General features: G+C 45.9%; 1 protein-coding gene across 2 annotated transcripts in view; it reads right to left on the minus strand.

Annotated features, from left to right (window-relative positions):
• ATXN10 (ataxin 10) overlaps positions 1–15,064 on the minus strand; it is a 216,503-nt gene that overhangs the window by 111,810 nt on the left and 89,629 nt on the right. For both annotated transcript variants that reach the window (XM_019544286.1, XM_019544287.1), the window contains exon 6: positions 785–865. In XM_019544286.1, the coding sequence (XP_019399831.1) occupies positions 785–865 (81 nt within the window). The remainder of the gene's footprint in view (positions 1–784; positions 866–15,064) is intronic.

Raw genomic sequence — 15,064 nt, forward strand, 5'->3', positions numbered from 1 at the left:
AAGTTGGTTCGCAACCCTTTGATATGTTCTTGTGACCCACTTTTGGGTCATGGCCCACGGGTTGAAAGATGCTGGTGCAGAGATACGGAAACAAGTGGCCCTTTTGATTATGAAAAAAATGTAAAGGAACAAGAGAAACCCAATCCCTCCTCCCTAAAAGTGTTTATGCTGAGAGATACTCAAGACCTAACTATTCTAACTTTAAACAGATCGTACTCTTTCTACTGTAATTGAAAAAAAAAATGTCACAAATGCTCATATTTGTTGTTTTCCCCTTCTAGGCTAAAGCTTTCTAACACAGAAGGAAAATATTTTGAAAAGTAATCATGGGCAAATGAAAGTATATATTTTCAACTTCAGCTGAATACTATGAAGCATATCTACAACTATAGTTGATCTGTTACATTTAAACTTCCTTTTAATTGCTAGCAATCACATTGGTGATATGAACAGCTGAGCACATTACAAATGCAGCTGTAAATGCAGTAGGGTGCGGTGCTCTTATGAAATCAAGGCACAAGCATTAAATCCTGCCTTTAAAAAAAATTAAGTATTTCTTTACCGAGTAATGGCGCCAAGCTGGATTCTGCAACCCTACATAAATCACTGCCAGTTGCGGCTAAGCTGTAATGTTAACCAACCAATTTAAAACCATTACTGACATAGAAACATGTATTTAGAGATTTTGTGCCAACTACGAAACCACACAGTTTTTCAATCATGTGAACAGGATACTCTATATGGAATGCTAAATACTAAAAGCCACATTGGTTTTTGGGGTTACCTTTCTTGATTGCTCAGTTTGGCATACATGGCTTTTACCAACTCTGGGCATTTCAGCAAATGGTCTGTAACAATCAGAAACCTAAAGAAAAGAATAGGGGAGAAACACATTATTAGTTTTACAATAAAAATGTAGTTTATGTTCACTCTATGACCTGTTTATACTGATCTTGGAATGTTTGTAACTTTAACTGACAGGTAAGACAAATGCGTCATGGAACCATCTGCTAACTGCTACAAAATAACCGATAAAACTAAATTAGTCATTGTTTTCCAAACACTTCTTTATTTTAGGCAAGGACCAACCTGCACCAACTTCACACAGATCTGTTTGACTAATGAAAGGAAAGCAGGACAAAGTATTTTGCCAGTTAGAGAAAAAAGCACAAATGTATACATACCCCTCAAGTAATAAAACATCAATCCAAGTCCTAATGGATCTTACCAAAAAAGAGCCAAGACTTAAGAATGAAAACCACTATAGCATTAATTTAGGAAGTTAAGTCTCTATGCCTAACAAATAATAAAGAATGACATAACTACATAAAAAATTCTAGCAACATAAATGTAAATTGCCTTTTCAGACAAAGCAGCAAACGCTGTTCTCAGAGTACAGGAAAAACATATTGGTTTTTTAACAAGGGCATGAACTAGTATCAGGCCAGGAACCTACAGGTACAATTTCCCTTTGTGCTAACATGCATATCACAGTGACTTTTTATGGCTTAAGGCAAGGATTTCTAAGGGCAATTATCTTATTGAGCCAATTGTATAGTTGGGAAAGATATAGATAAGTTTTTGAGTATCACTCTACCCTTCCCCCAGTCTCTGAAAAGAAGGGCAGACAGCAGAGCTAAACCGAAGATAGAACAGAAATTTGCATAAATAAAGACACGATATAAGAAATGCATGCACTAGCACAATGGTAAGCATATCTCCTCTAATTTAAACATACCCAGTCTTACTAATCACAACCAAGCATTTGAAAGCTTATCTCTTCAAACCAAATTTGTAGCAAAACTGACAAGACAACAAACATATTTTAAAACATGCAATACTATACACCTACTTTTAAAATATATTTTATTCAATTCCTGACATCTAAAATATACTGGGTCACATGACAAAACAGGACATACTAACACATTTCATGAGCTACAGAGAAGAAGCACAAGCCAAGATAAACTTGAATCTGAAATTCCCAACTATTCTTTCCTTCTTTCCTTTTCTCTCCACTTTGCTGACAGACTTCAGGTATGATCCATATATACTGAATTCTGGAAAATCATAGAGACTCACTGCAGCCATTTTAATGGGAAATAGAAAAACTTTTCTAGAGGGATCATGGAGTACAAAGTCCAAAAGATCAAAAAGCTGTTATACGTTTCCTAATGCCTTTAAGGTTGGACAAAAGTAGGGTCTAGGGGTGCACTGGTAGAGATTTTTGGGGCTGATACCAATAGCAAATATTTAGGGAGGCATATCAGTTGATACTGATCTGATTTCTGATACAGCTGCCTCCAGCTGATAAGTCTGTGTGGTGGAAGTGGGGGGGAAGGAAGGGGCACGGCAGGACAGATCAGCATCCTCCCAGAGCCGCCAGTGCCCACTCCAAGCCCAGCCCCCTTCAAGAAGAGCTCTGCACAGCCCCAGCTGCAGCCTGCCCCACCCCACACAGATCCAGGGGGCACCCCCCGCCCCCTGCCCTCCCAGGGTGCAAGCAGCAGTGGGAGCCCCCCACCCCACAAGCCATGGGTCCAGCCCCCACCCCACTCTGCCTGGGCAGCACCTGTCCCTGCCTCCTCCCTCACCATGGGGAGCGTGGATCTGTCCCCCAATGCCCCTTCCCCTCCCCCCTCCCCTTCCCCCACAGCGGACTTACCATCTGGAGGGAGCTCTCCAAGTTGCCAACTCTGCATCTTGCTGCCTGAGTGCAGTGCTGTGGTTGTGCGCATTTATTGGCCGCTGACCCAATATCCAATACAGCCAATTTTCTTTATGTCGGAAACAATCTGGTATCAGACCGATGTATCAGTGCACCTCTAGTAGGGTCTCCTATTCTCATATCTTGTTATAGTTACAGCCAGTGGCAACACGTAGGGGGTACAGGAGGGTGCTAATGCACCCCATGATGGCTGCGCTCGCCACTTAAACGATGGGCAGGTGGAGCAGGCAGGAACACCGGTGCCCCGCTACAAGTGCCAGCTGATTGCTGCGCTCACTGCAGCCGCTTTCAGGAGTGGCTGTGGCTGCTTCTGGGAGTAGCTGCAGCAATCAGCCGGCGCTTGCTCCCAGAAGCGGCAGCAGCGAATGCAGTGATCAGTCATTGCAGGATCTCCCAGGTGACACCCCCTCCCTCCCTGGACTGCAGGATCACCTGCAGGGGACTGCCCCCCCCTCCAGTTGGTAGGGCTGGTTATGGTGGGAGGGGCACATGCCCCCTCTGACTAAGGCAGCACCATTTGCCAATGGTTATAGCTTATGCATTTCTGAGAACCCACTCTGCTCTGCCTTCTGGCTGGCTCCGGACTAACACAGCTAACTACTTCTCCCTACTGGAAATTATGCAATTGTTGAGAAGAAAAAGTAACACATTCATTTTTGTTATCTGAATCATTTGGATTTTCATTATTTGTATACGTAACAGCAGAAAAAATAGGACATTTTTGGCAGCCAACAAATCACGATAGGCATTCTTGAACAGAGCAGTTTGTTCAAGATATCCTCAAAGTCACTGCTGAAGTGTCCTAATGTCAAGTAGTTCAGCTGATAATTCTGAAGCTTTAACCAATACCTCCATAAACACAGTAATGCAGCACTAGTACCCTGATATCCAATGGCAGCATATCCAGTGTCCTTATAATCTGTTTATCAGAAATCTGCTTACATCTGCTGTATCTCACTTGGACAGACAATATTTTTTGGGTACATGTAATATCTTTCACTAGACCAACTGAACAGTTGGAAAACATTCTTTATAAGCTTTCAGCCACAGGGCTTTTGAGGCGCCACAAAACGCACTCACCCATGTGATTTTGTTCTCCGCACTACATATTTACAGTTCAGAGCCAAATTTAGATACCAGGAAATCCTGGTATTTAAAAAAAAAAAAAAAGGTGTGCTGAAAAAGCTCAGGGTGGCACAGGTACCAGCAGTGTGCACCACCCAAAACTGGGGCCTGGCCAGCCAGAGCCACACTCTGGCTGCTGGCCAGGCTCCAAATATCTGGACCGCCATAGCTGGAGCTCCAGGAGGCAACCAGGGTCCCAGGTAAGGCAACCCCTACCCCACCCAATGCAACTTGCCACACTCCAGAGTGCATGTGCAGGAGCATTCCCTGGGGACAACTAGCAGTGGCACAAACATGCCACTGCTATTTGTAGCCGGGAGAAATGCCTGTGAGTGCTCATCTGGATGTGCCCATTGTGTGTAAAATCCCTGCCACAAATAACATAGCAATATGGCACGAAATATATTCTATGGTCAGATTTTCAGTTCTATAGTTAAGTATTAAATCTCCGATTGCTCTTTCAGTCTCTTTGGAATTTATAAATAATACAGGGAGGTATACATGGATGTATGCTGTACACCTAAAATCTGGTGATGGATTGTACAGTGCTAAGACACACAAGTAATTAAAGTACAGCTCTTCCAACTAGTAATCATTAGATAGTAGGGGTGTACCAAAAGAGATTTTTCAGGCCAATATTGACAGCTGATTTTTAAGGAGGCATATATGCCGATACCAATCCAATTTCCAATACTTAGCCTGTCAGCTTGAACAGCAGTGTCTGTCTGGTCAGTCTGTTATGGTGGAAGGGGAGGAGGAAGGACAGGTGTGGGAGGTGGGGAAGCAGATTGAGGCCCCCATAGTGAAGGAGGGAGTGGGGCTGAGGCTGGTGCAGGGGTAGGAACTGCCTAGCCAGAGCAGGGCATGCGATAGAGCCATGGCTCATCCAAGGGGTGAAGGAAGCGGGAGGAGGTGGCTTCCGCACTGCATACACCCCAGGAGACCACGGGGAGTGGGTGTCCCTGGATCTGAATGGGGTGAGGCTGACTGCTGCTGCAGGCTGGGTTCGGGAAAGCGCTGGGCTCTTCCAAGTGGAGGGCCTGGGCCAGGCTGTGCTCAGGGCAGGCAGCAGTGGTGCTGGGAGGGGGCTCTGGGGGGCTGCAGCCACCCCAGAATTCACCATAGCCCCCTCAAATGCCCCCTCCCAGTACCACCGCCCACTCTACCCAGAGGGCAGTTTAGCTCAGCTTACCTGCTTGCCCCACCCCACAGTGGCAGCCAGCCCCAACCTGTACAGATCCAGGGGCACATGCACCATCTTGTGCCCTCCTGGGGTGCATGCAGCAGTAGCAGAAGCACCCCCCCAGATGATCCAGAGTTACATCCTGTGTTCTACACCACCCCAGCTGTGTAGTACATGCCCGATCCCTGCCCCACTCTCTCCTCTCCCTTACCACGGGGACCTTCTGTACCCCCTCACACCCATCCTCTCACCCCTCCCCTTCTACAACAACAGACTTACCAGCTGGACACAGCTCTCCAAGCTACTGAGCTGTGCTCCTCACCACCTACATGTAAACTATGGCTGCTTGCATGCATGGGGCATTTATCGGCCAAATTATCAACACATCAAGCAAAAAAAAGCCGATTTCCAATATAGTCTATTTTTTTTATATTGGTGTCAATCCAATATTGGATCAATGTATTGGTGCACCTCTATTTAATAGATTTATTCTCCCATCTTTGCACAAAAGTCATCTACACATCTCCCCCTGCTCCATCCTACTGAGTGATGCAAAGCCTGCATTTTGGACCTGATTATTATACATTTCAGAAACTAAAATTTAGAGATTCAGCTTATGCACTTACTATTCCCAAACTTCATTTTTCATTAAAAATCTAAATCTATTTTTTCTTCCATGTTTAAACTCAGACTCCCCCTTGCTCTCCCATTTTACCATTAAATTATTAAGCATATTAAACATACTGGAATATTAGCACAGTTTGAGGGCATATGAGGAGGAATCAAAGAGACCAAGTTATGAGAATATACCAAAATGGCTTAATTCTCCCTGCTATGCCTGGAGGCTCTGGTGGCAGTTAAAATGAGGGAGAAAAGGGTGGGGGTGGAGAAAAAGAGGGAGAGAGGAGGAAGAAAGGGTAAGGGAGAAGGGAGGGACAGGGAAGATACAATCCCCTCTCTCCTGCATACATTTTTGAAGTGTGCAAGAGCATTAACACCAAGAAGTTTGGATGTAGGCAGCCGTATTTTCAAAATAAGGGCTCTCTAAGTTTAAAATTAATCAGATATGTCTGCTTTTGGTTTACTAACTAAATATGGCATTTTAGATGCACACACCATGCTTCAAAAAGGCTTAACCATGTTCAAAGCCCAATGGCAGAACCACTGGGATGAACCAAAGACCACCGCAATTTAGCGAAAGAAACAGTGATAATCAGAGTTGTTATATAAGCATAATACAGTAACAAATGAATAGTGTTAAATATGCCAATTTCCTTGGCTCTTTTCAAATTGTTTGGCTAAAATCCTAAAAAAATCAAGTGCTTGCATAGTGAAAATATAGGAGATGTGCAGTTCAAATTCTTACAAAGCACAAGGACCACACTGTACCAAACTAAACTTGATAGGTGGCCAAGATGAAATGGTATAAACTACATTTACGCTCAGTATATGCCAAATATGCTAGATGACCGCTGAGATTTGGACCAATCAAAGGTGGATAACAACCAATCAACTTTATCATAAAATGTAATGTTCCATATTTACATTGACTTACATCCATTAAGAACTCTACCGAGCATTGTCTTGTTCTCTAGAAAATTGGATAAAAAACTGGTTCAATAAAAAAGGAAGATGGTGAGTCTCTTCTTACCACTTAACGCTAAAAGTTTCAACTTCAAAGAAGAATTAAATTCAACCATATCATTTGTTTCCTCATAACTTAAACCAGAATATTTAATCAAAATGAAGCAGTAATTGTTACTGTAGTTTTACAACATGCGTTTGAAATGTAACATTTGTACTACCAGGATGCGGCATCCAAACTTTGAAGGCTGAGCTCCTAATATCTATTCCTCTGTAAGGCTCAAATCTCCAGCAGCTATGGAAGTTAAAAAGCAGAGAGCTTCATAAGCAACTAGTACTAAGATGATGAGAAGCCTTTTAAATTACATTTACATTATACCCTTGGAGTAAAGAGATGTTTTAGGACCAAAAGTATCTGTTGAAACTCCATAATGTTGTAACAACTCTAACAAAATCTATTTTTAAAACTTTCATTTACAGAATTGAGCTATTTAATGACAGATTAAATGTACCCTTGCAGACTTCTAGATTGATATTCCATCTCACCCCCAGATGCCAGTCGCTCCAAAAATATGGAGGGGGTGAATATCACACACACACCTACACACACACCCCTGAAAATACTTAATTCTTAAACTCTGTTTCTGTAAAAAGCAGCTGTTACCTTGTGATGTGACAGCAGAGCAAACAATATGCTAGCATGCATCAACCAATGCATCTCAAGCAAAACTAAGGAAGTAATTCTCCTAATCTACTCGGCATTGGAGAGGCTGCAGGTGGAATACTGCGTCCAGTTCTGGGCATCACACTTCAAGAAGGATGTGGAGAAGCTTAAGGGAGTCCAGAGAAGAGCCACTCATATGATTAGAAGCCTGAAGAGCAAGCCATATGAGGAAAAGCTGACAGATATGGGACTGCTCAACCTAGAAAACAGAAAATTTCAAGAGGATTTGGTGGCAGCTTACAAATATAACAGAGGAGAGCATCAAGGGCTAGGCAAACAATTATTCACCAAAGCACTCCAGAGAAAAGCCAGGAGCAATAGTTTCATAGTTTCTTGGGTCGGAAGGGACCTGAGCAGATCATCAAGTCCGACCCCTCACCATGGCAGGAAAGAGTACTGGGGTCAAACAACCCCGGCAAGGTGATTGTCAAGCCTTGTTTTAAAGACCCCCAGGGTAGGAGCCAGCACTACTTCGCTTGGAAGTTGGTTCCAGATCCTAGCCGCCCTGACAGTGAAGTAGCACCTCCTGATGTCTAGCCTGAATCTACCCTCTGCCAGTTTGTGAGCATTATTCCTGGTCACTCCTGGTAGTGCTTGGGGGAACAGGGACTCCCCCAATGCCTGCTGCTCCCCTCTGACTAGTTTGTAACAGGCCACTAGATCCTCCTCAGTCTTCTCTTGTGGAGGCTGAACAGGTTCAGGTCCCACAGCCTTTCCTCGTAGGGCCTGCGCTGCTGCCCCAGAGCATATGAGTGGCCCTCCTTTGGACCCTCTCCATGTCGTCCACATCCCTCTTGAAGCGTGGCACCCAGAACTGAACGCAGTACTCCAATTGTGGCCTGACCAGTGCTGCATAGAGGGGGAGGATCACCTCTTTGGACCTGCTTGAGATGCATCTGTGGATGCATGGCAAGGTATGGTAGGCCTTCCTGACCACATCCCCACACTGTTGGCCCATGGTCATCTTGGCATCAATGATGACTCCAAGATCCTTTTCTGCTGAGAAGGGAGTTCTCCCTTCTCCCAAGATCCTTTTACTGACAAGAAGGGAGTTCCCCAACCTGTAGGCATGGTGCTGGTTCTTCCTCCCCAGGTGCAGCACCTTGCACTTGTCAGTGTTGAATCCCATCCTATTTTTATCCGCCCATCCTTGTAACCTGCCTAGGTCCAATTGCAGCCTATTCCTTCCTTCTAGCATGCCCAAATCCCCCCACATCTTAGTGTCATCAGCAAATTTGAACAGGGTGCTTTTTACCCCCTTGTCCAAGTCACCGGTAAAGATGTTGAACAGTGCGGGCCCGAAGACCGAGCCCTGCAGAACCCCACTGCCCACATCCCTCCAGGTCGAGAATGACCCATCCAACACTACTCTCTGGGTGTGGCCCTCCAGCCAGTTCGCAACCCACTTGGTTGTGCAGGTGCCAACACCACAATCTCCCAGTTTCTTAATGATAATGGGGTGAGAGACAGTGTCGAAGGCCTTCTGAAAGTCCAGAAAGACTTTGTACATTGCTACCCCTGCATCTAATGATTTGGTGACCTGGTCATAGAAGACCACCAGGTTGGTCTGACAGGACCTGCCTCTAATGAACCCATGTTAGTTGCCCCTAAGCATAATCTTTCCCACTGGCCCCTTGTGGACATGTGTCAGGATAATTCTCTCAAAAATCTTACCCAGGATTGAGGTAAAAACTAACTGGCCTATAATTTTCTGGGTCCTCCTTCCTCCCTTTTTTGAAGATGGGAACCATGTTGGCTCTCTTCCAGTCCTCTGGCACCATACCAGAGCACCACGAGTGCTCGTAAAGCCATGCCAGGGGTCCCACAATGACCTCAGCTAATTCCCTCAGCACTCTGGGGTGGAGATCGTCCAGTACAGCTGATTTAAATACATCCAGTCCCTCCAGAAGTTCCCCGACTAGATCCTCACTGACCCTTGGCCTAGGTGCGTTTCCCCTGGGGCCTGAGGGGAGGCTGGTGGGCAGGGCCGATCCGGTCCCTGCTCAGGAAAATGGAGGCAAAGAAGTCATTAAATAGGTTAGCTTTGTCGTCTGGTGTGACAACCAAATTTCCTAGAGTGTCTTGCAGGGGCCCCACATTACCCGGAACCTTCTTTTTGCCCACTATGCATTTAAAAAAGGACTTCTTGTTGTCCTTGATCGGGGAAGCTAGTCCCAGTTCCATCTCCGCCTTGGCCTTCCTGACTGCTCCCCTCCATCCCCAAGCAAGTGCAGTATAGTCCTCCCTATTGATGGCCCCTCCCTACTATTGGGTGTGCACCTCCCTTTTAGCTAGGAGACATTCCCAGATGCTTTTGGTGAGCCATGGGAGCTTGTGCACCCTCCTGCACCCTTTGATCTGTGTTGGGATTACCTCCCTTTCGGCTTGGAGGATTGTCTCCTTAAGAAGCAACCACTCCTCTTGGACACCTGACTCCCCTCCCCTCTGGGACCTCAGTGCGTCCCCAACTATTCTCCTTAGCTCACTGAAGTCCACCCTCCTGAAATCCAGGGCTGCTGCCTTGCTGCAGGCCTTTGCCACCTTGCACTGGATGGTGAATTCCAGCAGGCAATAATCACTGTCGCCCAGGTGGTCGAGCACCTACAGACCCCTCATCAGGTCATCACCTGTGGCCAGCACCAGGTCCAACAAGGTGTCTCCCCTGGTGGGACTGTGCACCTCCTGAGTTAGATGAACGTCCTGCATTTTGGCTAGGAACTTACATGTGCCATCAGACCTGGCTGACTGCTCTTCTGAGAAGAGGTCTGGAAAGTTCAGGTCACCCATGATAACCACGTCCTTTGACCTAACAATGGTCAAACTCTTAGAAGGTTTCAGACTGGATACAAGGGAAAAGTTCTTCACAATTCATGTTACCCTACTCTGGAATAGACTCCCAGAGGGGGTGGTGCAGTCTCAAAAGGAGACTGGGCACACACATTGTTGAGGTTATTTGACCCCAGCAGTCTTTCCTGCACAGAGCAGGGGGGCTGGACCCAATGATTTGAAGAGGTCCCTTGTAGCCCTAAACTTCTGTGAATCTGTGTAAAAAGGAGGGCAAAAAAATTCCAGTTTAAAGCAGCAGTACACAAAACTATCAGTTGTACTTGAAATCTGCAATACTCTAGCCTCCAGATATCAAATGTTCTCTGGAAGAGCACATCTAACAGATGAAAGAGAAATAAATACCCCAAACTGTCAGAAGAGAAAGCAGATTAAGAAACTGCCAACCAAAAAGAGGGGAAAAAGGTAACATTTTCTGATTTATACACCACACACATACCAACAAGGCAGTGCACATTATTGCATCGCTCAGTCTTTCCCTTTCAGTCTGTGCCCAGGATCTGGAAGCTTTGCCACAGCAGCTTTCTGCCCATGCTTATTTCCATGGGCCAGGACTAAATAACCCCAGGCAAAATGGGGAGGGGGAGCTCCACACCCAATCTTTAAACCATCATTGAACTGTGGTTTTAAAGAGAGCAAACGTTCAGAAATCCTTACTTCCAGTGCCAAGGAGCTGACCACACTTTTACATCGTTTTTCCGGAGGCCAAGTAGTATATTACGCCTTTTAGTCTTTCACTTTTTTTCTTTTGTAAATGGAGAATCTCTGCTCTTTCCTCTTCAGAGCTATGGCACAGATGTTCAGGGAGGCTAGATCATATTAAAAATGGCTACCCGATCCAATTTAGTTTGCCCGAGTGCAGACCTTACGCTTAGATCCCTCGTTAGGACGATCTAAGTGTAAATTGTACAGAAGTTCAGGAAAGTCAGATCAGTCAAAAAAGGGTTAATTTTGATTGAGTCACACAATCTCAGAGATAGTTTAACTTAGATTAGATCTGGTGAGACTGATTTATCTGTACTTCTACAGAGTTTTCAGCATAGCTCTGGGACTAGATAAACCTAGCTACTACCGGTTCCAGCCTCAGGGCTGTGCTTCTCCTACCCCCTCCCCAAAACCAGGCTATTTCTAGCCCCCCAGCCACCTGCCCCACCCCCAAATGGAAAACCCCCACCCTCACAGATGTGTCTGCACCCCCCCACGGCAAAAACTGTTCCCAGTGCCAGCTTTACTGACCTTCTCCAGTACCGAGAGCCAAGGAAGTAAGTCGGGGAGGGGGTTGGGGGCCGGAGGGTTAAAAATAACCCCTGATCCCAGGGAAGGGAGAAAGCCCCCAACCATCCTACCAACCCCCTGCATGGAGCCACCAGCCCCTCCCCCAACTTACTTCAAATCAGACTCCCAAGGCCAGTGAACACTGGTAAAAACAGCCCTGGGAACAGTTTGCAGCACTGGGGGAAGGGAATCCAGGAGGGTTCTTGGTAGAATTGAGAAGCCTCTATGATCTCACCAACCCACCCCTCAATCCCCTAACACCACCTCCCGCAAACCCCCACTGATCCCATCAAACCCTCCTGAACTCCAGAAACCTGCCCCCAAACCCAACTCCCACAGAAACTCTGCTTGTCCCCCAATCCCACCAAATCCTCTGCAGAGCCCACTAGCCCCAGACCTAGTATACCAGTCCCTTCAACCACCCCTGCAGATCCTGCTTTCCTCCCCAACCCCCTCATCCCAATTTACCTTAGATCCAGTGGCCATTTTTTACTCAAACTAACCAATCTGAATGTCTTAATTCCCCCCAAAAAATGCAATGCAACCTCCTTTCTTTGAAATCACGCATTATCTCTCTCTCTCTCTCACACACACACACACAGAAAAAGCGACGATACAAATCGTATTGCCCATCTCTAATGGAAACATCAAAGAGTTCCTAAAATAAACAGTTTTCAGAATACACATAGGTCTTGGTCAGGATGAACTATAATGTAATTTTGTATAACTTTTCCCTAATCGTTTTAAAAACACATATGCTTACAAGTTCAAGGTTTAGAAACAGATCTCAGATAGCATCCTATGCTTGGTTTGCTCTACATACAGTAGCTTCCAAACTACACAACACATTTTTCTGCTGCTAATTAGTACAAACCAAAAAAGTAGGGGGTCGGAGAAACAGTTTTTAAAGGCCATGCAATTTTCAAGAGTCCAAAGTCATAGGTTTTTGAGCTGCTTGCATGTAAACAAAAAATTTAAAAAAGGGGAGGATGGGTGGGAAACAGCTCTGGCAATCTTATTCACAGTCTTGAACTCCGCACTAAGAGGACTGGGGCTGAGTGACTGAATGCGTTCCACCTGATAGGGGGACTACAAATAAGGAACTGAAGATTTGTGAAGAGCTATGCTTTGCCATGCAGCCAGAGTGCTTATGGCTTCCATTTCAGTCCAGGTGTTTCACCTTTTGTTATAGTTTATACTGAAGGACTGGATTTAGAACCAGCAAAGGAGGTGGAGGTCCCAGATGGGCACATGGTTACTCTGGTTCATAGGGGTGAACCAAGGAGCCCAAGAAGAGTGAGACTAGAGCCCTGGAGGGGTGGACTATAGCCCTACAGGGGTAAGGCCAGAGCCCGTGAAGAGAGAACCCAGGGCCGTAGAAGGGCAAGACCAGCAACTTGAGAAGCAGATCCAGAGACATAAGGGGAAAAAGGCAAAGCCAAGAAGGGAGAGACCCAGGGGGAGAGAGAATCAGAGCACCAGAGAGGCCCAACCAGGGCTAGACATCAACTAAGACGGAGGGGACCGGAGAGGCATGAGGTTGGACTGACAGCCCACCAAAACAAGAAACTAGTAACATTGGTGAGGCATAGATAGGTATGGGTGCAGGGATTTGGTTACCAAAGCCCCTGGGAGATCTAGAAGGACTAAGCCAGTGTTCTCCAGGGACTCTTGGGCAATGTCCCATTTCTTTTTATTCAAAACAACACCAAAGGAGTGGCAGGTGAAGAAAGGGGAGACCTAAGAACTTGAGGGGCAGGAACTGTCTGGTCACCAGGTGGCATCAACATGATCCCTGGGACCTGGCCCTGCTACATGTGGTATTACTGAAAAACAAGAGTTTTAATTGTACAGTAAAAAAGTCAAGGGACTGCTATAAATTCTGACATGCATGTCATAAATCAAACCAAAGGAGATAACTAATGCAGAAATACAGAGCCATGCCTTCTGAAGCCTAATACCATCCTTCCAAACCACAAAGGCTTGAAAACAACCTAAATGCAGTGAAGGTCTTTATACACAGGGCCAGTCCAAGAGTAACTGGCGCCTTAAGTGAACTGTGTACCTCAGTGCCCAAAAGGCAGGAGTTACGATTCTAGTGATCTTTCCTCAGAACTTTTCAGAGGTCTTTCTCCCCTTGCTGAACCAAAGGTCTTAGACCAAGGTGCAGCAATAGCTGGCCAGGGCTGTTATTTGGAATGATGTTCCTGTTATTTTGTTCTGCATATAATTTTGGTGCCCCCCAAATTTTGGCACCCTAGGCGACCACCTAGTTCACCTAATGGTTGGACCAGCCCTGTATATACACACTTCAAATACAGCTCCAAGGCTACCTGTGGCTTAGCAGCATTCAATCCTGAAAGCAATTTATCTCACTTTTCAAAACTTCAGCCAAACACCATGAAATGGGATGGAAGTACATGCAACATTTTGAAGAACTTGAGAAAAAGCTTCTTGCCAATTTTTATCTAACAACTGCTTCTTCCAGTCCCTATAAAAACTACTCAAAACAGCCTCAAATCCTCAAACAAAGGAATAAAACCAAAAAAACCTGACCTCCTAAAGCAACTAAGGTATTCTGAGAGGGAGTTTAAAAATGCACTACTCAACACATGTTAGGTATCATTATTTTAAACATTATTTAGCACCTAGTCACAAAAGAGTAATGTTTAAAAACAGGTAGCAGACTGTAGGGTAAATTTAAGTAGAGAGAAAGGGATAAGAAGAATTTTGAGCCAAATCCAAAAGAAAGCACTCAGATGCTTTTGGGTTACAGGGATGGGCGGATGAGAATAGGATGGGATTCAACACCAACATGTGCAAAGCGATGCACCTGGGAAGGAACAACCAGCACCATACCTACAGGTTGGGGAACTCCCTTCTTGTCAGTACAGAGGTGGAAAAGGATCTTGGAGTCATCATTGACTCCAAGATGAACATGGGCCTGCAGTGTGGGGATGTGGTCAGGAAGGCTAACTGTACCTTGTCATGCATCCACAGATGCATCTCAAGCAGGTCCAAGGAGGTGATCCTCCCCCTCTATGCGGCACGGGTCAGGCCGCAGCTGGAGTACTGCATCCAGTTCTGGGCGCCGCACTTCAAGAGGGATGTGGACAACATGGAAAGGGTCCAGAGGAGGGCCACTCACATGATCGGGGGCAGCAGCGCAGGCTCTACGAGGAGAGGCTATGGTACCTGAACCTGTTCAGCCTCCACAAGAGAAGGCTGAGGGGGATCTAGTGGCCTGTTACAAATTAGTCAGAGGGGACCAGCAGGCACTGGGGGAGTCCCGTTCCCCCGAGAACTACCAGGGTGACCAGGAACAACTGTCACAAGCTGGCAGAGGGTAGATTCAGGCTAGACATCAGGAGGCGCTACTTCATGGTCAGGACGACTAGAAACTGGAACCAACTTCCAAGCAAAGTGGTGCTGGCTCCTACCCTGGGGGTCTTTAAGAGGAGGTTAAATGAACACCTTGCTGGGGTCGTTTGACCCCAGTAATCTTTCCTGCCATGGCAGGGGGTCAGACTAGATGATCTATTCAGGTCCCCTCCGACCCTAGAAACTATGAAACGATGCCTAAAGTGCAAGTTAGGCAAAT

Source organism: Crocodylus porosus, unplaced genomic scaffold, assembly GCF_001723895.1.
Source record: "Crocodylus porosus isolate Cpor-Errol unplaced genomic scaffold, CroPor_comp1, whole genome shotgun sequence".
In the NCBI taxonomy this organism is placed as follows: domain Eukaryota; kingdom Metazoa; phylum Chordata; order Crocodylia; family Crocodylidae; genus Crocodylus; species Crocodylus porosus.